The following is a 24674-nucleotide window of genomic DNA, read 5'->3' as shown; positions in this document are numbered from 1 at the left end:
TAGTTTAAGCATGCTATGTAATGCTATGTTGGTAGCTGTTTTGAGTGGCCAAACATTACCAGACTGGAGGCAAAAGAGCGAACAACCCTTTTCTCCCTAAAGCGGGCATCATGGGGCATGGGGTGGTGTCCGGAGTAAGGAGGGTGAGCATGGGGCGGAGGTGGATGATGCTGATAGTATGGGTGCTGGGGGGGATGCTCAATTCCAGGGTATGGCGCCTGTAAGACAAACACTGCAGAATTAGAACCTATTACTACAGCTGGGTATCAAAATATCCAGAGACAAGGAAGCTCATACCATTCCTTGCCATGCTGGCGGAGGCCCAATGTTGTGGTGGAATTCTCTCATATAGTCATTGTATGACTAGAAATAAGAAAAGATGTGTTAATATTAAAAAGGATCATTCATCACTTCAACCACCTGATGGTGATCCTGTGATTAAAGCAAACTGGCCATTAAAGTCAACATGAAATAAAAATTGACTGTCAATGTACTTTCTGGGCCTATGTTGTTCTGGACATTTTAGTTGTGTATGTTATTCCTAAATATAAGTTCCTTTGGTTGATGTCACAAATCCCTCTTCAACCCCTCCCCTCCAACCACCTGGCTCCATTCTGGTATGAGATGCCCACTTTTCATAACACAATCCATTCCTGATAGATATATCAAGTCCCGGGCTACAGTTGTTCTCGCTAAACTCTCTATGACTCATAGAACTATGACAGATTACGGAAATAAAATGGGGTTTGAATGGTGGAAAACAACTAATATTCAAAGATTTAAAAAAAAAAAAAAAAAAAAAAAAAAACTCACTCCATTGAGAAAAACATCTCTTCTAACACCAGTGAAGCGCCTGTGAGGAGATAGAGGTTTATTAGATGTCACATTCACAAAGGAGAAGAAAAAAGGAGACAGAGGTAAAGACATAGAGACCTACCTGTCGATAGGTGGATTGCGGAGGTCTTGCATAAAACCTTCACAGACGGCAAAAAAATAAAATAAATAAAATTAAATAATCACAGCATGGTACCAATGAAAACAAATTACATATGCCAAATGCAGTTTCATTAACATATGAACAAATGTTAAAATGATCCTGCCAAAAACATGAATATATTTAAAATACAGTGTGCATTTTCCCCCCCATACTTTGACAGAAATACAACATAAATGTAACATTAACATACTTAAAACACAAATCACTTGTTTTAACAGAGAGCCATGAAAAGGGAAGATAATTTTTTTTTTTTTTTTTTTAATTTATTTTTTTGTGTGTAGTTTTTCCAGAAAGCCAAAATGTTAAACAGAGAGACAGAGGAAATGGGGATCTACATGTAGCAAATATTGACCTGGTCTCTGGGGGAATTCTGGAGGGTAATCAATCTTGGGCCGCTTGCGGTTGTGCTTGTCATATTCCTCTGGACGACGCCTATGTGAATCAGGTACATTAATGTGAAAGATGGCACTGATTTTTAAACAGAAATATATTAACATGTTTTATACATAAAAAGACATTTCCCTCAAGTTTAATCAGTATGTGTGGGATTAGATATTTGAGCTGATTTCATATAACTAAAATATTTTAGTTAACTGTATAAAATTGGTAACCAAACTACATAAATATTAAAGCTACTTTACACAGAAAGCATAGCTGCAATCTTCAAATGTTGCACAGTCACACAAAACTAACATCCAAATTTTAATGCATATCGGCCTTTTTCCTGATTTACAAAATCCATGATTTTGTACTTCTCTCAATGGTCACTCCCCGCTCAATATACAGAACTCAATAAATGTAAACAACTTTCAGTCTAGCTTTCACTTGGTTTCCTTGAAGCCAGAACAAGCCTTACACATGCCATCAACTGTGCCTTAAGAGACTGAAAAACAGGTAAATCTCATACAAAGTGCCAAGAAATATCCGGGTCATTTCACCCCAAAATCAACAGAAAGAAGTAAGAAATTACATTTTGATTAAAGAAAATAAAGCCTATTTAAGACAAATAAGGTTTTGCACTTGGGCGGTCAAATACACTTCCCAGTTCCGCCAAAATGCCCGTCTTGGCGAGGTATTAATGTAAATGCAATCAGTCTAAAGTGAACATAAACAGTGAAAAAAAAAAAAAAAAAAGGATTTGTATCAAAATGTAGGACTTAAAGTGTAAATGCAGCCTTATAGACCTGCCACTGTCTAGTGTGTCGTTAATATTAATCAAACATTAGCAAGGCAACAAGAAAACCACAATAACTTAAGTTGCTTTAAAAAGTATTAAAGGTGCACTCAGTAACTTTTGTCTGTGTCATCTTGGTCTTAAAATGACACCTAGCGTCTTGGATGCAGTGTCATTTAAAATCAATAGTTTTCAGTTTCAGATGCCATTGTAGAAATGTATTACTTTAATAAATTAGTGAAAGTGTCAAATAACAGGATGGTTACTGAGATTAAGCGAGTAGTATTCGGCTGGTCATGTGATTCAAACATGGCAGCCCCCATGTGCGGACCCTCTCCATGTACAATAAAACAGCTTTTATAAGGTTACTGATATGACTGGAGTCTTCACTTTAATGTGAGTGGTCATGATCTCCTACATATATTCCAGAATTACAATACATGTCTTTAGGAGTTAAAAATTTTTAATGACGAAAAAATTACTGAGTGCACCTTTAATGTTTCCTAATCATAGAGTAAAGACCTGTAGTAGTTACATGTCACATTTCATTTCATTCTGAATGCTTACTTGACTAGCCTACTTGATACTGCTTTTAAAAGACTTTTAAAACTTGAAAAAGTTTTCTTAATTTGTAATTTATTTTTATTTTTTTTACTACTGTTTTTAATTTGTTTCTAGTCATTGCTTTTTTGTTTCTTTGATTTTATTTTATTACTGACTGGAATACTTGTGAAACAATGCTTACATAATTTAATTATTAATAGTACTATTTGTTGCAGTATCAAAAATGGTATCGAGAATCTGCAAATATTACTACTAACTATCATATTTTGGTATCGTAACAACACTGCTTACAATGTATATATTGTTTATTGTAGATCTTGCTTTAATAACATTATAAAAAAAGAGAACACCTCACTTGTGTCCACAAGTTAGAGGTTTTGTTTTTAAAACTTCTATTATTCTTATGAGGTTTCCAAATCTCTTTCTCATTACAGTAAAAAAAAAATTGTAGTATTTGCTGTACTGAATTCAATTCAATAATCATTTTAAAATATGCTTAAAACAAGAAAACTCAGCAAGCCACTGGTAATGGGCTTCTCATAACACTCATGAACATGCAATGAATGTCAGATTTTTAGATTCCTGGTTGTTTCTCTCCAAAGCCTATTGTATGTCTTCAGAAGACTTGGATTATACGGCCTTTCAAGTGAGGCACTATCCACTGCCATTTTAATGAAAAGATGGAGGGCTATCTTCATTAAAACATCTTCCTTTGTTTTCTGAATAAAAAAGTTGTGGGTTTTGAACAAATATTTCTTTTTTTATTTTGGGGTGTATATATAACCCAGATGTTTCTTTGTGAGATTCACCCAAAGATTAAACTGTCTTTGGATTTGAATAAAAAAAAAAAAACAATTATAAAAAGATGTTGTAAACATATTATTCATTAAAAACTCAACTACTGTCCTTCTGACACATACTCATTAAATGTGTGACCTTGAAATAATGAAAATGTCTTTCATCAAATGGTAAACCCACTAAAATGATAAAAACATTATCTACAGTAGAAAAAAAATTCTGGTTAAGAGAGTGACATACCGCATTCTTGAAGTTTTGTGACTGTTAACGTTGGCAAATACTTAGTAAAAGTTCATATAACAGTCCATCTTATGCTTTAACATGTTTTAAACGGGTGGGCCTGGTAAGGCGGAAGAAGGGAGAGCAATATGGAGTGGAGCAGTCCATTGTATATCAAACCAAAAAACCAAGAGAAGATCCAGACATTTGGAAATAAACTTCTCTTGGGGTACTCGGTCCATGGAAGGTTCAGTGAAACACAGGAGAAGGGCAGGGTGAAGGCATCATTTTACACCATCATTAGTCCAGAGGAAGGTAACAAATTGCCTACCTACCACCTGGTGGAACATCCCATCAATTGAGAGGGAGGGGCCTTTGTAACAAAGGGGGCAGGGAAAGGGGAGGGACATGTACTCATGTAATACCAAGATCACCTCCAAACTTGAGTCCATCAGCTGGGGCTGGGACCAGACAATGCAAACAAACAAATTTCCTTATAACATTTGTCTGGAGAGATTAGGGATGTTAAAGTCATTTTTTGAAGGCACCCTCATTTAGAGCACCATTTGGGCCTTTCTTTGAACAATGTGGTATGGAAGAGAGTTCATGTAAGGCAGTGCTCTATAGGGACAGTCCCTGGTGTGGTTTGAGTCCATTGGCACTGCAAACAGGGTGACTACCCCTCTCCGGTAGCTTTGCAGAAAAACACATACTTGTTTTATTCTCTCTCCCTGTCTCCACATCATATTCTTAATTCTTTCTTTCACTGTTTGCTACTATACACTGTACACTTTATCTATATTTGCAAGTGCACACTGAAACTTTTTTCTGAAAAAGAAGACCAGCAAAGAAGTCCCATATAGCTCCTCTTGAAAGATTTTCTTTGTTTTAACAACGGCAGCTTTCTGCCCCTCAATTCGATGTGCCATCTTCAGCTTAATCAAGCTCTTTTTTTTTTTTTTTGTTTTTTTTAAAGAGTCCCATATTTGACTGGCTCTATCCCGCATGGATACTCCTGCAAGAAAAGGCTTTGGCAAAAAATTTATACATAGTCTCATCTACAGAAAGTAACGAACCTCAGTGCTACAACTACAGATTTAACTTCCATAGTGAGGCTAAAGTTAACAGAGGATTATCAGGTTATTCATTACACAAAGTTACCAATTCAACTTAGACTTGCACACCACCATCAACATTAACAATAGAACCATAGATTCACTTTATGGCTTTCCCACGAAAGCTGCCACTGGTCCGGTCTGCTCATTTCAAGGCTCTTCTCTGACACTTGCACAAGTGATGATGAAGACGATGGTGGAAAAAATAGCACTTTATTGTCCTTCGCATCAGATGACAGGGACACAAGTGCGTACTATCAGTCCAAAGAACATTTCTAACCTTCCCAGGTCTCGTGGGGCCAGCTCTCTGTGGGGGGGTCTGCCCCGAGATCGAGACTCGGAGTGCATCCTCCTCTTGTGGCGCATTTTGTGAATGACTTGATACAAGTCAATGCTCTCGTCCGGGGGGAAGAGCATGCACAGCTGTGTCCCGCAATCTGGTTCAATCTCCTGTATCCAGCCATTTATATACATCCAAAGGTAGAGGCATTGAGGTATTGTACAAGAGAAAGAAAATGTATTTTAACACTCAGAGTTACATATGATTAATGCTGCATACAAGTAAACAAAAATGGTGGAATAAAACACAGATGATGTTTAAATACAAAACAGGAGTGCAAAATACATGTGCCATGTGGAGACAAAGAACAAAGAAAATGGCTAACCTGTCCATCACGTCCAATCTTTACAGGCTTGTGCTCATTCCATGGGTTTGAGAGATGGGCCGTTTTTGTGAAAGGCAATTCCCGCCTTCATGCACAAAAAAAATAAACTTCATTATTTATTCAGAATCCTAAACTACAAATTACTACAAAACAGTACAGACGTAAAATAAATAGCTTTTTCATAGTTTAGTACCTGCAAATCCAGTCAATTTTGAAGACTCCTCCAAGCATCTTGGCATTCATGCCTGCGGGCAGAACCCAGTGAATGGGAGAACCTCCATGATGAGACTCAGAGGACAGACGTGCAAAACCTGAAACATAAGCACACATCTCTTTATTAACCCAGTTTCATAAAGGAATAGTTCACCCAAAAATGGTAATTCTCAAATCATTTCCTCACCCTCATGCCATTCCAAACCCCTTCTACATAAAACAAAGATATTTTGAAGAATGTCTCTGTCAGGGAGACATTCTTCAAAAGCTGTTTTTATTCTTCATACAATGCAAGCCAATGGGGACCAAAACTTCTAAGCAACAAAAAGAACAAGGTTAGCATAAAAGTAATCCATGACTTGAGTGGTAATTTCCAAGTCTTCTGAAGCGATATGATAGGTTTGTTTGAGAAACAGACCAAAATGTATATCCTTATTCACTAAAAATCTTACTCTATTCTTGCCGCATTCATGAGAGAAGCTTGTTCACACGTCTTCATGCTTGAACCATTCTGTCAGTTGAGACATCAAGGAAAAGTACATATTTGCACCATTTTGAAAAAATAAAGATCTAAAACAAATTTAATTTGAAGTGTAACAAATGAAGCTTGTGCAGAGCATTCCTCCTCTATTGTAAATAACGCTGCATATCTGGTTGTATCAAAAACACAAGTTTGCACATGAATATTCAAACGCACCAAGGACAGCTAAGATGAATGTCAAGATTTTAAGTGAATAAGGACTTCAATTTTGACCTGTTTCTCATCCAAACCTATCATCTCACTTCAGAATACATGGATTTAACCACTCGAGTCGTTTTTGGAGCTTGAAAGTTTTGCTCCCCATTGACTTGCACTGTATGGAGAAAAAAAACCCCAGCTCAGATATTCTTCAAAATATTTATGTGTTTCGCAAAAGAAAGTCATACAGTTTTGGAACAGAATATGGGTGAGTAAATGAGAATGGCTATGTTTACATGTACACCAATACTCTGATTACTGCAATAATCAGAGTATAAGGAATAATTAGGTTAAGATGTTTACATGTTTGGGCCAACCACTTCAATCCCGTTTACATGCTACTTGCCATTACTGATTATTTGCTGAGAAATGTAATGTTTTAATGCTTTTTTTATTTTTTATAAATGAATATATATTACAAAAAACAACTTGTTGCAAATATGTCTCTTTAAATACAGCTTTGCATAAGGAAAATTAGTCAGTCAGTTTGTGAGTCTTTTTGAACGATTTATTAAAAGAACCACTTCATAAGAGTTTTGATTAACTAAAAAGAATTGGTTCATAAGAATCATTTGTTTATCGGACTACACTGGTTGCGCTGTCTGATTTGATTCACTAAGAAGAATCGGTTCATAAGAGTCATTTGTGTGTGAATCGGAATCCACGTGATGAATGTTGTGTTTCGCCCGTGAGCACAAACTCATTTCAAAGACGTGTTTCCTTCCCATTATTTTGCGGCATATAGTCTTTTTATCTCCCCAACATTCAATTCAGACTGCAAACGGACATTCACAAAATCTGTTTTCATTTGTCGTGGGGCTGTTGATAGGGGAGCACCACCGCTGGAAAACGGTGCATGGAACTGCCGTTTTATGTGAAGCTGAAAAGTGCAGCTTCTTTTTCGCACTGTTTTCAAACCTGTGCTTAAGTGGAGCATGATCCATCTGCAGCACTGGTGCAGGCACACTTTGGTCAGAGTGGAATAAATGTGATTAAAGTGTTTACATGCCAGTAGGAAACTCAAAGCATCATATTAATTTACATTTTCTTTGTTCAAACTGGATTTTATCGACTTTATCAATTTCAACATAGATTTCTTTCTATATCTCAGGGCTAGGAGTCCACACTATTTCAAATAACAGATTGTAATAGGACTGCAGCTAAACCATCATAATTTCACGACTCATCAATGTGACTCTTTTAGTCCATTAGCCATCAGTAAATCCACTCCGTCTGAAGAATGATGCAATCGCACAAGCCCTTCAGCACATCAGACAGCTTCTTTCCAGACTGAAATCTGTCGGTATTTTACTCTGGATTTAACAAATAATCAGGTAAAATGCCAAATTTGTGACAGAAAATTGCCATAAAATAACAACTTCCCCGATGTAAACACACCTGTCTGGAACCAGGAGATGGCAGAGGAGGACCAAGAAAAAGTTAACTAGTTAGTCAATAATTAGGTTGAACTTTAAATGGCAAATGGACTGCACTCATAAAGCAGGTCTAATGCTTCTCTATGTGACATTTTCACAGTAGCTTCTTTTTAAAACCTTTTACATTACTTTAACATTAAAAACATACTATTAAGGCAAATTACATTCAATGACACATTAAGAAACATTTAATTTTACATTGTACGCCATGAAATTAAATTGAAATTAACAAGAACCTGGAATTTTAAATAGATTCAATCATCAAACTAAAGTGTATAGTTTGGACATTTTATTCAGTGTAAAATTTATTGGAGAATTACATACTAACATAAAACCTCTTTTTAAAAAAGAACAACTGATGAGTGATAACAGGCAATTTCACTGTATGCAATATGGGGCTTTTAACATTATTAGGGCCCAAGCAATGAAAGTGTGGAGGCCCTATTGTTCTTCTAAGGATTATTATTATTATCATTAGGGCCCAAGCACTGAAAGTGCGGAGACCCTATTCTTCTTCTAAGGATTCTTTTTCTTTTCAATGTTTTTGGTACTTTTGGGGTACTTAACATCCGTGAAATCTCTTGAGAGTTTGCACACACATCAGAGTCATCGCCATCAGGGCTTGGCAAAGTTGCGGGGGTGCAGGGGGCCTCTGTAGCACCACCTAGAAGATGGGCATGTTCGGGGGGCTCTGTAGCACATGCCATTTGAGCTACCGTCACCAAACTTTGTACGCATATAGATCTCATTAAGCCAGACAACTTTCGCACTGACAGTCAGAAGCTCCGCCCAACAGGAAGTCGGCCATTTTAGATTGTTTGAAAAATGCATGCTCTAGAATTTGAAATAGTCCTATGGATTTCATGTCACAGGTACCAAATGTGGGCGACATCATGCGAAGACATTGACGATGCAAAATTTTTTAATTTGTGATATTGAACGGTGTTGCCATGGTGACGTGATAAACATCAAAAAAATGGGAAAAAAGAAGTGTCTCATATCTACTGCGTGTATAGTGTGATTTACTGTACATAAAAATTTAGCCAAATGTTTGGCCTTGTGGGCTGATCACATTGATGTGGCTATTGTGGGTCACGTTCGTAGGGAATTGTGGCACATTTAACAGACTTTGAAATATCCCTCTTATGTTTAACTGAATTGTTTCAATTTTCTTTAGAATAATGTCAAGACTTCTTGATATCTTAGTGTTTCCATGGCAATGCATTAAATGTCATTATTCCTTTTTATGTATATTCATATGTTTTTGAGGTACTTGGCATGTTTAAATTTTCACTATATTTTGCACACACATCAGAGTTGTCGGCCATTAGGCCTGGGCAAAATTAACAAATGGGTGTGGCTGGGGAGCTCTGTAGCACCACCTTTTGACAAAAGTGGTGGGGTCAGTTTTGGATTGAATGTGGCCATTTTGGATTGAATGTGCCTTTTTTGAAAATTGCAGGCCCTGAACTTTTGAATACTCCTAGGGGAATCATGTGACTCATCAAATTTAGGAAACATTATGCCAAGACACTGAAGATGCTAAATTGCGAACAAATTTTTGATATATCGAACGGTGTTGCCATAGCGACGCAATAAATTAAGGGCAAAAATGTGAAACAGGAAGTTCCTTATATCTTCTGTGTGCACTGTATGATTCTGATGAAAGTTCAGCTGTATGTTTGGTAATGGCAGCTGAACACATTTATGTGGCTATTTTGGGTCACATCCATAGTGCCACCAACTGGCAGCAGGAAGGCAATTTTATCAGACTTTGAAATAGCCCTCTTGTGTTTATGTGAATTGCTTCAACATTTTTAGAATAATGTCAAGACATCTTAGATACTGTTGCCATGACAACGCATTGTTATTAATCCTTGCTCATGAACTGCTTTTCATTTTAAATAATATAAGTGTTAATTATACAGTATTAAGAAGATAGCAACATATGTGCCACAGTGATGTACTTTAGGAATCGAGAATGGCGGCGAGCGCTCCTCGTTGCTGCGAGTTCCGCAGTTTGCGCTCTTTTCCAGTCGAATCCCAAAGAAAAATGCAAACAAATGTGTCCCCACTCAAGATATACATCCACTGAGATACGGATGCAATTTCTGTTAATTAAAATATGAAGTTATATGGGCGGATTAGAACCCTAAACCTCTTTATGCAAGGGGTGATTTAATTACCACTAGACCACTCAGTCAGACTCCTTATACTGGAGGTGATTGATGTACTTTTCCACTAACTTACAATATCTCATGACCGAAGATAGCACACAGAGATGAAGTTATCACTTTTATTATGTTAAATATTTATTTTAGAGCTTGAATTGATCATCAAGAATGACTTTATCAAAGCAGACCATTTAAAATAATCTTTTACTAGCGCTCATCATTTCTGTGCAACTACAAATGCTGTGTATCATGAGCATGCCGTTGTTATTTTGCTAGCCATCTTAAACTTATCTTTAACTTTATATGTCGTTCTTTTGATAAACAAAGTTAACTGATGAACGCAGTTACACATACTTGGACTATACATAACAGACTGTGCATGTGCGAGAAGTTGACGAAAGAATGATCCCTTCTAGACACGACCGATTTTGCAATCTTGCAAATTCAACCAATCTCCGCATTATTTGCGGTAGCTTGTCTTTTTTATAATTCCCACCAATTTTCCGCAAAAAACGTAAATCTGAGGAAATCCCATCGTTTTCCTTCATGTTTGACAGCGGCAAAACAAATGCTTGAAAAGTCTGAAGCAGTCGCAACATATCCAAATGCACAGCTGCCGTTTGTATCATCTCCATAGTAACGGTGTAAGTGTCTCCTCCCCATTGTGCGTTCACTATCAAAATCCTTCTAAACTTTCGCGGGACCGCAGACAGCAGACATACATCATAGCTAGCATTTAATCTTCACCCTGTGTGCTGCGAATAAGACACAAAAACCTGCGTTTATACAAAGAATCAGTGACATTCACTTAAAATCCCCATTAGTTGTGTAATAAAATGTGATTAGAATTTGAAGTGCTATTAATACAGTAGGCTACGAATCTAAAAATGGCAATATATGCTGAACACTTGTATGCTGAAAGTAAATGTTCATAAATTTTTTTACTGATATAAAAAGGTCATTTATATAGATATATGCAATATACAGTATGTGACAATGACAAAAATGACAATTTTCATATTTGTAAAAAAATTTTAAACACTTGTGGAATTTAAATGTGTACATAAATGCTCAAATATATGAATTCTAATTGTATTTGTTCGTATATGGCCATATACCAGATTTAAATATCAGACAATGTAATGATGGCAACAGGCCTAATTACTGAATCCTCATTTGTGTTTATAGTTTAGAGATTTATTGTATGTCTATTTTAAACTTAGATAGATTTTTGTATGCACTTTTTTTTTTTTTTTTGGTTGCTAACTGCATATTCAGTTGTTATGCACTAAAATATTTACATTGTAATTAACACGACTACAGAGGTATATAATGATAATTTGAGTTTTCATTGCAAAACAACCCCCAAAAAATGCAGCAAATTGCATTGCAAAATTTGAGAAAGCCACAGCCATTTTGTAATTCCAGCTAGCAAAATTATGTGGCCATTTCCTAACTGCAACATAATTTGATGACCAAACTTTCATTGTGACAACCGGGAAAGTGAAATTCCTGGATTCGTTGCCACAACATAACTTTGGAACGGTGCCAGTCCGTCATCAAAATCAAATCAAATCAAATCACTTTATTGTCACACAGCCATATACACAAGTGCAATGGTATGTGAAATTCTTGGGTGCAGTTCCAATCAACATAGCAGTCGTGACAGTGATGAGAGATATACCAATTTACAATAACATCAAATTAACACAACACAATTTAAACATCTGTTATACACATAATTACACTCAACAATATACAAATAATAACATACACTGTACAGTATACAATACGCTGTTTTTGTTTTTTTGTTTTTTACTATATAAATACACATTATTCAATAAAAATTAAAAATTAAAATATATATATATATATATAAAAAAAAAGTATATATATATATATATATATATATATATATATATATATATATATATATTTATATATATATAGAATGTACAGTATTGTACTGTATTGACATTCAGGCTGTTGGTTGATAGTCAGTTGTTAAGAGAGACATAATATAATAATAATATAATTTATGACAGTCCGGTGTGAGATATAAGAGTAAGAGTAATAAAGTGCAGTGCTGATGTATATTGATCATGAGAGATCAAGAGTTCAGAAGTCTGATTGCTTGGGGGAAGAAGCTATCATGGAGTCAGCTGGTGCGGGTCCTGATGCTGCGATACCGCCTACCTGATGGTAGCAGTGAGAACAGCCCATGGCTCGGGTGGCTGGAGTCTCTGATGATCCTCCGAGCTTTTTTCACACACCGCCTTGTATATATTTCCTGGAGGGAGGGAAGCTCACCTCCGATGATGTGTTTGGCAGTTCGCACCACCCTTTGCAGTGCTTTGCAGTTGTGGGCGGTGCTATTGCCGTACCAGGCGGAGATACAGCCAGTCAGGATGCTCTCTACAGTGCAGGTGTAGAACCGTGTGAGGATGTGGCGGTTCATTCCAAACTTCCTCAGCCGTCTCAGGAAGAAGAGGCGCTGATGAGCCTTCTTCACAACGACTTCAGTGTGGACGGACCATGTGAGTTCCTCAGTGATGTGTACACCCAGGAACTTGAAGCTGCTGACTCTCTCCACTGGTGCTCCATTGATGGTGATGGGACTGTGTTCTCTGTCTTTTCTTCTGAAGTCCACCACAAGCTCCTTTGTCTTATTGACGTTGAGGGAGAGGTTGTGCTCCTGTGCACCTCCTCTCTGTAGGCTGTTTCATCATTGTCAGTGATCAGACCTACCACCGTCGTGTCATCAGCAAACTTAATGATGGCATTGGAGCTATGTGTTGCCACACAGTCATGTGTGTACAAGGAATACAGTAGTGGGCTGAGAACACAGCCCTGTGGGGCTCCAGTCTTGAGGATCAGTGATGAGGAGATGTTGCTGCCTATTCTAACCACCTGGCGTCTGCTTGACAGGAAGTCCAGGATCCAGCTACACAGCGAGCTGTTTAAGCCCAGAGCCCGGAGTTTCTCATCTAGCTTGGAGGGCACTATGGTGTTGAATGCTGAGCTGTAGTCTACAAACAGCATTCTCACATAAGTGTTCTTTTTTTCCAGGTGGGAGAGAGCAGTGTGTATTGTAGATGCAATGGCATCATCAGTGGAGCGGTTGTTGCGGTAAGCAAACTGCAGCGGGTCAAGATTGAGTGGCAAGACAGAGCAGATGTAATCTCTGATTAGTCTCTCAAAACATTTGCTGATGATGGGGGTCAGAGCAACAGGACGCCAGTCATTTAAACAAGTTATTTTTGATTGTTTTGGAACAGGTACAATGGTGGATGTTTTAAAGCATGTGGGGACCACAGACAAAGAGAGGGAACGGTTGAAAATGTCCGTAAAAACACCAGCCAGCTGGGTCGCGCACGCTCTGATGACGCGGCCCGGAATGCCGTCTGGACCCGCGGCTTTGCGGATATTCACCCGTCGGAAGGATCGGGTTACATCCGCTACAGAGACGGAGAGTGAACTAACCTCTGTAGCTTCAGCCGCGAGAGCTCTCTCCGCGAGGGCGGTGTTATTTCCCTCGAAACGAGCATAAAAAGTATTTAGCTCATCCGGTAGAGAGGCAGCGGTGTTCATGGTGGAGTTTTTATTCCCTTTAAAGTCCGTGATGATGTTAATTCCCTGCCACATGCTTCTAGAGTTGGTGGTGTTAAACTGTCCTTCAATCTTGCTCCAGTACTGACGTTTTGCTATTTTGATAGTTTTTCGGAGGGCATAACTGGCTTGTTTATGCTCCTCCGCATTCCCGGAATTAAAAGCAGAGGTCCGCACATTAAGTGCCGCGCGAACATCGCTATTGATCCACGGCTTCTGATTCGGATAGATTCGCACAGTTCTGGTCGGAATCACTTCCTCTACGCACGTTCTGATGAAACACATTACGCTATCAGCGTAAAGCTCGATGTCGTCATCAGAGGCGGACCGGAACATCTCCCAGTCCGTGTGATCAAAACAGTCCTGTAGCGTAGAGTCTGATTGGTCCGACCAGCACTGGATCGTTCTGAGGGTGGGTGCTTCCTGTTTCAATTTCTGCCTGTAAGCGGGCAGAAGCAGAATGGAAGAGAGGTCTGATTTGCCAAATGGTGGGCGGGGGAGGGATTTGTAGCCATCCCGGAACGGAGAGTAGCAATGATCCAAAACCCGGTCCCCTCGTGTGTTGAAACTAATGTGCTGGTGATATTTTGGTGCGACTGATTTTAAACTGGCTTTATTAAAGTCCCCGGTCACAATGAACGCGGCCTCAGGGTGCGCGGTTTCCTGCTCACTTATAATCCCGTACAGTTCCTTGAGTGCCCGGTCTGTGTCGGCTTGTGGCGGGATGTACACAGCTGTGATAATGACCGCTGTGAATTCCCTCGGTAGCCAGAATGGTCGACACAGAAGCATAAATTCCAGATCAGGAGAACAGAAAGACTTGATGGAATGTACGTTCCTCTGATCACACCAGGATTTGTTGATCATAAAACATACACCACCTCCTCTAGTTTTACCTGAGAGGTCTTTCGCTCTGTCCGCTCGGTGCATGGAGAAACCCGCGGGTTCAATGGCTGAGTCTGGAATCTCCGCAGACATCCAAGTTTCTGTTAGGCAGATAATGCAGCAGTCCCTCGTCTCTCGTTGGAAAGAGATCCGCGCTTTCAGCTCGCAGAGCTTGTTATCCAGAGACTGAACATTTGCCAGTAGAATAGTGGGTAGCGGGGGTCGATTTGCGCGGCGTCTTACTCTGATGAGAATGGCAGCTCTGTTTCCCCTTTTCCTCTTGCGTTTCCGCGGCCGTGCTGCCCAGACAAAGGGCTCCGCTGGCGTGTTTGTAAACAGCGGGTCGGCATTGAGGAATGTGAAGTCCGGTTTTCGGTGTGAGATCGCTGAACCAATGCCCAAAAGTGTTTGTCTGTCGTAGACAATAAGGCAGACAACATCCAAGACAAAAAACATAAGAATTGTAAACAAAACAAACAAAACATTGCTATGTTGTGTCGGAGCTCGCAACGCAGCAGCCATACTCGGCGCCATCTTGAGTCTGATGACGTTGTGGTAACATCATGGATCAATAGTTGTTTGTTGATAACCAGATGGTAATATTTGCTTTTAATAATTATTCTATGGGTGGACATGCAGTATTATAACATAATTTATGCCCTCATTTGCCCAACATTAAAGGCTATTTAAATAGTTGTGCGTATGATTAACGAATGCAGACTCGAAATTAATGTACTTCATTTATTTTGACAGTGAACAGAGAAACAAATGCAACAATAAAAGAAACTGAAACCTACTGCCACAGAACTGCAATGAAATTACAAACCTAAATGACTTCTGTACTTGGACCAGCTTAACACCTATTGCCTTGAATTACATTTGTTAATTTACTTTAAAGCCATTTTAAGGCCAAATAAAAATGGTAAATTACTTCATTACAATATAATTTTTAGATCTACATACTCTTCAATAAATAATTATATCATATTATAATCAAAACTTTCAAATGAATCAGCAAAAAAAAAAAAAAAAAAAAAAAAAATTACAATTAAAAATGTATATAAACTCTTACTAAGGTCCTCTTACTTTCAACTGCTTTTATTTTCAGCAAACTTAACGTGCAGATATTTGTATGAACGTAAAAAGATTCAACAACTAATACATAAACTGAACAAGTTTCACAGACATGTGACTAACAGAAATGGAATAATGTGTCCCTGAACAAAAGGGGGGGTCAAAAATAACAGTCAGTATCTGGTGTGGCCCCCAGCTACATTAAGTACTGCAGTGCATCTCCTCCTCATGGACTGCACCAGATTTGCCAGTTCTTGCTGTGAGATGTTACCCCACTCTTCCACCAAGGCACTTGCAAGTTCCCGGACATTTCTTGGGGGGAATGGCCCTAGCCCTCACCCTCCGATCCAACAGGTCCCAGATGTGCTCAATGGGATTGAGATCCGGGCTCTTCGCTGGCCATGGCAGAACACTGACATTCCTGTCTTTCAGGAAATCACACACAGAACGAGCAGTATGGCTGGTATAGCTGGATGAGCCTGCAGGAAGGGTACCACATGAGGGAGGAGAATGTCTTCCCTGTAACGCACAGCGTTGAGATTGCCTGCAATGACAACAAGCTCAGTCAGTTGATGCTGTGACACACCGCCCCAGACCATGACAGATCCTCCACCTCCAAATCGATCCTGCTCCAGACTACAGGCCTCGGTGTAACGCTCATTCCTTCGACGATAAACGCGAGTAGGACCATCACCCCTGGTGAGACAAAACCACAACTCGTCAGTGAAGAGCACTTTTTGCCAGTCCTGTCTGGTACAGTGAAGGTGGGTTTGTGCCCATAGGCGACGTTGTTGCCGGTGATATCTGGTAAGGACCTGCCTTACAACAGGCCAACAAGCCCTCAGTCCAGCCTCTCTCAGCCTATTGCGGACAGTCTGAGCACAGATGGAGGGATTTTGTGTTCCTGGTGTAACTCGGGCAGTTGTTGTTGCCATCCTGTACCTGTCCTGCAGGTGTGATATTCAGATGTACCGATCCTTTGCAGGTGTTGTTGCACGTGGTCTGCCACTGCGAGAACGATCAGCTGTCCTTCCTGTCTCCCTGTAGCGCTGTCTTAGGCGTCTCACAGTACGGACATTGCAATTTATTGCTCTGGCCACATCTGCAGTCCTCATGCCTCCATGCAGCATGCCAAAGGCACGTTCACGCAGATGAGCAGAGATAGATTCTCTGAATTTACTTTTAAATACTCCTCCTAGGGGATTCATGTGACTGGCACCAAATTTGTACAACATCATGCAAAGACATTGTAGACACTTAATTGTGAATGGATTTTTGATATTTTGAACAGTGTTGACATGGCGAAGCATTAAATTAATGGTGAAAAATGGGAAACAGGAAGTGTCTCCTATCTTCTGTGTGCAATGTGTGATTTAGATCAAAATTTAGATGTATGTTTAGTCTTGGGGGCTAATCACATGAATGTGACTATTTTGGGCCACGGACATAGTGCCACCACCTGGCAGCAGGAAGTGTGGTTCCTACAACAGACTTTAAAAAGTCGTCTTATATTTACCCAAATTGCTTCAAAATTGTTTAGAATAATGTCAAATGCCATAATGCATGTGTCCACCGTGCATTGTTTTCCGAAAGGCACCAGGTGGAAATGGACCCATGGTGCTTGGGCCCGTCATCACTGCTATATTTTGCAGTGGTTCTTCGGAATAGGCTACAGGGGCATCTGCCCAGCTGATCTTCCCTCAAATTCATGCTATGGGATTGAAGCGTTGCTTTGTTCTTATAGACCCATATTTATTTTGGAATACTCATATTATTAGAAAATGTCAAGAACTTTTGTTATTCATACAATCATAGGGCATTGGGCTGTTTATTATGTGATATAACTTTGCCTACTTTTTTTTTCAGAATCAAAAAAGAATTGAGAAAATTAAGTTGGAATTGACTCTTGAAATCAATTCCATTGATTCCAAAACCAAGAATCGACTCCATAGATTTTGGAATCGAACAGCCTTACTATAAATATCTACAATTTGAGAGTATGCATGTTTATGTGCATGTTTAAAAAATATGATTTCTAAATATTTATTTCAGTAAAAATGCTTTAAATCTGTCAAAGAATGTTAATGATTTTGATAAGAAACAATCTATATCACAATTGTTGAAGTCAAATAACCCAGAGAAATGAATGGATATAGCTAATACAGCATATTGCATGATTGTATAAGTGTAGGTCCTGGGCTGTGAAAGTTTAAGAACCTCTAAAACTTTAACCTCTAAAAGCCACAGTAATAACAGTTGTGTTACACTGAGCTTTCATTTGCTCAATGACTCAGCATTTAAAGGAAAATTATAGAAAGTGACCTTGAGCTTATGACCAAAAAAGATTAAATTGTGCACTGTACAAATGACTGTGATATAATTAGGGATCAAGCTCCGATGGGGTACAGTTATCAATTGTAATTGTTAGTTTTCCTCTATTCTGGTTGATAAGTCTATGCCACCCCCTAGAACTGTAGGGTAAAAAGTTGTAAAAAATGTTCACACTGCCTGGGGAGTGTCTGACCTTCAATGTAATTAACTTTGGGGTCTACCTCTTAAACCCCCCAGCGCCACCAACAGCTCAAATTTGCATTCTGTTAATTGTAGCTTGAAGCTATATTTTTGATCCATGTTTCATATACCTTATGACTGATTTTTGTTTTCTGCACAACATACAGTACCTTGAAACTTTCCACTCTCCCTGACAGAGAAGATTAGCACAACACTCCGAGCAGAGCGGAAAGCTGCGTTCAGTTTTTTTTCATTGACAGGCAGAGTGGACCACACACCCTGTGGAAACATAAAATATGACATGTTAGAGGAAAGTGTAAATTAAACACTCACGATGGGCAGTCTTTTTGACTACTTGAGTGCTTATTTTTAACTGTTGGTCTATGTACAAATGTGACCGATCATCTATGACCGTTGAATAAAGTCTCACCATTTTTCAGCATCTTGTATATATAAAAAAAAAAAAAAAGAAAAAATAAAGAAAAAAAGGTGAACATAAGGCATCATGTTTTGTCACTGTGTGAAAACAAAGCCCTGTCTCTCTGCTCTTCCTCTAGATACCATAATTATCTTAAAGGGTTAGTTCACCCAAAAATAAAAATTCTCTCATCATTTACTCACCCTCATGCCATCCCTGGTATGCCTTTCTTTCTTCAGCAGAACATATTTGATTGTAGGTCCTTAAAATGCAAGTGAATAGTGATACGACCTTTGAAGCTCCAAAAAGAACAGACAGTCAGCATAAACGTCATCCATACGACTCAGCTAGTTAATGTCTTCTAAAGTGAAACGATCGCTTTAAGTGCGAAAAAGATAAATATTTAAGTACTTTTTAACTCTAAATCGTCCCTTCCGGTCAGAATCAGTACGCTCGTGTAACAATCGCGTTCACACGAGAACAGACGCATGTGTTACACACCCTGAAGAGCGGCACTGTTTACAACTGAATAGGAGGAACGCTGTACATAAGCTCTGTTGGTTTTGGTTTAGATCTGTATTTGTATCTGTATGTTTACTAACAATGGTGTGTTTCTGTGCTCGTCCTGAATGTCTTAACCGTGAGATTACGTCCGAACATGCCAACGTGAATACGTCACACAAGAGACCGTGTGAACCCTGCCCTCTCATGAAGGCATATACTGCTGCTGACCAGAAGCGATGATTTATAGTTAAAAAGTACTTAAAATATTGAATCATATGGATGACGTTTATGTTGACTGTCTGTTCTTTTTGAAGCTTCAAAAGGTTGCATCACCATCCACTTGCATTTTAAGGACCTACTAAGCTAAGATTTTGTTTTTTCTTCAAATGTGTTCTGCTGAAGAAAGAAAGTCATGTCTGGGATGGCATGAGGGTGAGTAAATGATGAATTTTCATTTTAGGGTGAACTATACTTTTAAAGGAATATTTCACCCAAAAATGAAAATTCTCTCATCATTTACTCACCCTCATGCCATTCCAGATGTGGATAACTTTCTCTCTTCTGCAGAACACAAACAAAGAATTTTAGAAGAAAATCTCAGCTCTGTCTGAATCTGAAGCTCTATAAAGCACATAAAGGCTACATAAAAGTAATCCATAAGACTCAATTGGTTTCATTCATGTCTTCTGAAGCAACCCATTCGGTTTTAGGTGAGAACAGACCAAAATGTAATGCCTTTTTCACAATAAATCTTAAACATCTGCAGTCTCAAGGCACAATCATGATTTCAAGCTCGATTATACGTCTTAGCGCCACTTAGCACTCAGTTTAATGTGTCAAGCGATAGGAAGTGTAATCGAGCTTGAAAACATGATCGTTCCTTGAGGCTGCAATGGCAAGATGTACAGTGTAAGTTACATTTTGGTCTGTTATCACCAAAAGCCGATTGGATCACTTCAGAACACATTGATTAAACCACTGGAGTCATATAGATTACTTTTATGCTCCCTTTATGTGCTTTTTGGAGCTTCAAAGTCTTGGTCACCATTCACCTGCATTTTAGGAACCTACAGAGATGAGATATTCTTCTACAAATCTTTGTGTTCTGCAGAAGAAATTCAAACACATTTGGGATGGTATGAAGGTGAGCAAATGAAAGAATTCTCATTTTTGGGTGAACTATTAGTTTAAGCATGTACCATTTCCGTTGTGGCTAGCTCGCAAAAACCACACTGTAACCAATTGCAAAAATGTAAAATACAATTTAATACATTAAAAAAAGTAAAAATTTGACATGTTTGTGTATAGATTTTACTGAATTTCAATCAGTTACAAAATTGGATTTTCAAGATCGATCATTGCTGTGACTTCCAAGTACTCATGACCATCCCTATAAAACACTATTTCTTGTATAACTCATATTACTAAAAGAATAAACAGTGTGAGTGGCACACCTTTGCTTTGGCCAGAGATACGTTCTCATGGTTGTTGCTCTTAATTAGAAATAACCTGGCCTCTCTCAGGATGTACTGCAGCTTGCTGGTTTGATCTTTAAAGGCAAGGGGGGGGGGGGGGGGGAGTTCAGAAAGAATCTGAATACAACAATACCATCAGCTTAAACATTACTTCTGGAAAGTATAGACATGCATGGTGCAATGCATTCAAATGTCCTCAGGAAATATAATGTGTATGCATTTTACTTACCCTTCCTCACAGCTCTGACAGAAGACGACAGTTTCTCATGTTTCTTTTCAGACCCTAAAAGTCAGACACACAAAGCTTTAACAATCAACTCAACATGCAGATAAAAATGCCCCATGATTTTTCAGGAAAAAAACAAAAAATTTGTAGCAACTGAACAACCTGTAATACATAAAAGATAGTCCTACAGAACATGAAATGCCCCAAACACAGTACAGCTGGATTTAACAAGGATCACTGTTCAAGATTCAATCCCAGAAGCAAATGACAAAACTTAACTTTATGGTTTAAAAAATAAAAATAAAAAAATAGACAGACTGAGACAAACAAGGTCTGGTTGTTGGAAATTCACACTATTTCAGGTTATTGAATGATTATAATTATTATGATCCAGCTACAGGTAATTTGACCTGCTCTGCCAAGGATGAAATCTACACTTCCATTCCAAACTGATTATATTATTACCCTAAAACTATCATTAAACAATGATTATTGATTTATTACTGCTCTGAAAGACCACAGATTATTTATCAAACCATACATTTAATTTTACAATGGGTGATTTTGCTCTTTATTTGTTACCCACCAGGGCAGAGGCAAGTCATCTTACACTGCTGAATGAACTCAAACACGGCTAAAACCTGATCTGAAGTCATTGTTGTGATTACAACTTTTTTTTAAACAATATTATTAGTATTATTACTATCATAATGTAGTTATTATTGAGCGGATAATGGATTATTTAATACCTGTATATGATTCTGAAGCTGAACTTCCACTTCTATCAAAAAGGATTGGTGATATCCCTCTAGTGTGCTTCTTCTCTTTGCTTTCCTCATCTGAACAGTAAATGGGAAAACATGCCCCTTATGTTAGAATACCAATTTTTCATTACTTCAGACCTCTTAGGCTCCAATTTCTAGCTAAATAGTTTTTCTGTCCTTTGATGAACACAGCCAGGTAGCGACCCATAGTGAAAACTTCTAACAACAATGGATCAACTAGCCATTGGTGAAGAATACAGTGGCATGGCAAGTTGCTGTTTTTCAACCCACCCTTGAAAGATAAAAGAACAGTAGAAAGCAATCAAATTAAATTTAGCATTTTATTCTCCAACTCTGTTCCAAAACCTAGTAAGCTGCCTATTTAGACAGCATTTTTTGGCATCACAGACATGCTCCTAACATAAAGGCTGTTCCAAAAAGTAGGCTGCAACATTGTTGCCTTGCAAGATGCCTCATTTTGGCCAAAATCTGTAAGAATCCTTCACTGATAAAGAAAACCCAGAATGCATCGCAAAAAAACATTAAATCAAATACAACATATTCAGGGAGAATGTTGATTTTTAATACATTTTGTAAGTTATTTAAAACCATCTACAGAAAATATTTCCATCTGAGGAGCGTGATTTGTGGAGCACATAGGCAAATGTTTAGGGAGTTTCTGCTTAATAAAAGCATTTTGAATCAATAATTATTGAATCAAAGAAGAAAAAAACTGGTATATAATATGTGACTTAATTATATTAAATATTGGACTCTTATTTTGAAATGTCTGCATTTCCAGTTGTGAGCTCACTGACGGCTGATTTGCTGAGAAAGTGAATCTGATTCAAACTGCTAACCTGAGCTCCTGTGTTCAAACCCTCAGTTCTTTTTGGGTGATTCATGAAAAAGACCCGGTTCAAAAGAGTCATTCGTTCGACTCTCTTGTGCTGGGTTTTTTGTTGCTTGTGGTACAGCGCACTCGTTAGAAACAGAAGGGGTGAAAAGTGGCTCGAGACACACTGGCGCTCTAAAAATGTATTCAGTAACTCACAAGATGATATCTGAAGAAACCGCATGTGAACGCACACAATCCGACTGTCGGAGAGTGATTCAAAGGGCGATCCAGACCGCCGGAGGGAGAGAGAGAGCTGAAATTCCAGCGAGTGTGTGTGTGTGTTGGAGAGCATTCTGTTATAAAGCATAAAATTTGTGTGTACAAATAAATGACTGACGTTGGATTGTTACCCGCCTCCCGCTTCCTGCTTGAGAGAAACAAAGAACCTTGTCACACTGATTTTCTGTCAGATCTAGTAGTTACTGTGGATAGAGCTTTTTGTTATTACAATTTTTTATTGATTCCATCCACAAGACAGATAAACACAACATAAAATACGGAATCAATTATATAAATTAAACCCCTCCCCCTGGGCATCCATCCCCACCCCCTGATCCGGGCTTGTGTCATGGTTGGCGGAAGCTTTCCATTCTTTAACGATTCCGTATAAACTAACAAAAGTGAAGCCAGTTCTGTACCATAAGATCAAAAAAATCAGCAGCAAAGCCATCTGGCCCTGAAGCCTTGCCTGTAAGCAAGGCCTAAATGACCTCAACAAGCTCCTCCAAGGTTATCTCAGAATCAAGAGAATTGTTTTGCTCAGTCATCAGTTTAGTGAGTTCTAATGGTTCCACAAAGTTTCTAATATCTTAATCGGTGGACGAAGATGTGGAACTATAAAGATCAAGGTAGAATTCTTTAAAAGCATTATTAATATCAATGGCTGAAGTAAATATTTAAACACCAGCAGATTTCACTGAGGGAATGGTAGAAAAGACTCTCTCTGCTTTATATATCTCGTCAAAAGCTTCCTTGCTTTGTCCCCCGACTCAAAGTATGTCTGTCTTGCCCTGAATAGCCAAAACTCCACCTTCCGTGACAAAATAGTATATTATTATTATATCTGTATTTCAGTCAGGTTAATTCTTTGAGGCCATCCGAGGACATTCGGCACTTCAGCTCTGCCTCTGCATTTTTAATGTTCCCTTCCAACTCCACGTGTTCTCGTGCTTTGGATTTTTAGATGAATGAGGCATACTGTATGATCTGACCCCTAAGAACCGCCTTAAGTGCCTCCCAAGTGACGCCCACAGAGGATAATGAGGACCAGTTGGTCTCCATATAAACATTGATTTCAGCCTTTAACATTTGTTGGAAATCAGGATTTTGCAAAATGGATACATTAAAGCACCAACTATATGATTTCCGCATCTCCGTATGTGGCAACACCTCTTAACTCAGCAGGGCGTGATCTGAGAATAAGATGTTTCCAATTTAGCAATCCACAACAGATGAAATGAGGGACTTGGATATCAAGAAAAAAACCTATTCTAGAATAAAGCTTCTGGACTAATGAAAGAAATGTATAGTCCCTCCATCAATGTTGCTCTAGGGGGCTTACACACTTTTGCTTCACTATGATCAAGGACTGAGCCCATCAAAAGATTAAAGTTTCCTCCCAATATTATATCATGTGGGGTGCCAGCAGCTTGCAACACCCCTTCAAGATCTATAAAAAAGCCCTGATCATCAGCGTTAGGTGCGTAAATATTAGCCAAAATCAACCTTTGCCCCTGAATTTCTGCTAAAACAATAATGACTCTTCCTAATTTATCTTTAATCTATTTGAGATATTTGAATTGTAGAATTTACTTATCAGTGTAATGACTCCCCTGCTCTTACTTGAGCCAGCACTAAAGAAAACATATCCACCCCATAGCTTTCCAAATTTTTCAGCTTCCTGCGGGGGAAGATGCATTTCTCGATGAAACACTATATCAAATTTCTTATGTTTAAGTAAAGAAATAATCTTCCTTCTTTTTATGGGGTGCCCCAACCCATTCCACGTGGGGAGAGATAATCCACTCATATTAACATATGACATTTTGAAATATCAGAAAAAATAGAATTATAAAGACCACATTCCAACATTATTGCAACAGTCAAACCCCAAACTTCCCCCAGAACCAAACAAATAGAAAAAAGAAAAATGTGCGCATTAACCCCATCCCTATAAACTTAAACAGTCCACGTACGCCTACGAGAGCCCCCGCGAC

General features: G+C 38.6%; 1 protein-coding gene across 3 annotated transcripts in view; it reads right to left on the bottom strand.

Annotated features, from left to right (window-relative positions):
* The window catches only part of LOC127426100 (YTH domain-containing protein 1-like), a 73104-nt gene that overhangs the window by 9813 nt on the left and 38617 nt on the right, over window positions 1-24674 (bottom strand). For 2 of the 3 annotated variants that reach the window (XM_051672625.1, XM_051672631.1), the window contains exons 5-16: window positions 21546-21635; window positions 20800-20853; window positions 20550-20644; window positions 18344-18452; window positions 5726-5843; window positions 5533-5617; window positions 5148-5317; window positions 1350-1429; window positions 938-974; window positions 814-853; window positions 298-363; window positions 60-218 (exon numbers count right to left, since the gene is read on the bottom strand). In XM_051672625.1, coding sequence (XP_051528585.1) covers window positions 60-218; window positions 298-363; window positions 814-853; window positions 938-974; window positions 1350-1429; window positions 5148-5317; window positions 5533-5617; window positions 5726-5843; window positions 18344-18452; window positions 20550-20644; window positions 20800-20853; window positions 21546-21635 — 1103 coding nt within the window. The remainder of the gene's footprint in view (window positions 1-59; window positions 219-297; window positions 364-813; window positions 854-937; window positions 975-1349; window positions 1430-5147; window positions 5318-5532; window positions 5618-5725; window positions 5844-18343; window positions 18453-20549; window positions 20645-20799; window positions 20854-21545; window positions 21636-24674) is intronic. The other variant, XM_051672640.1, reaches the window with a different exon arrangement.

This window comes from Myxocyprinus asiaticus, chromosome 3, assembly GCF_019703515.2.
Source record: "Myxocyprinus asiaticus isolate MX2 ecotype Aquarium Trade chromosome 3, UBuf_Myxa_2, whole genome shotgun sequence".
Taxonomy (NCBI): domain Eukaryota; kingdom Metazoa; phylum Chordata; class Actinopteri; order Cypriniformes; family Catostomidae; genus Myxocyprinus; species Myxocyprinus asiaticus.
This window is presented reverse-complemented; position numbering and strand designations above follow the sequence as displayed.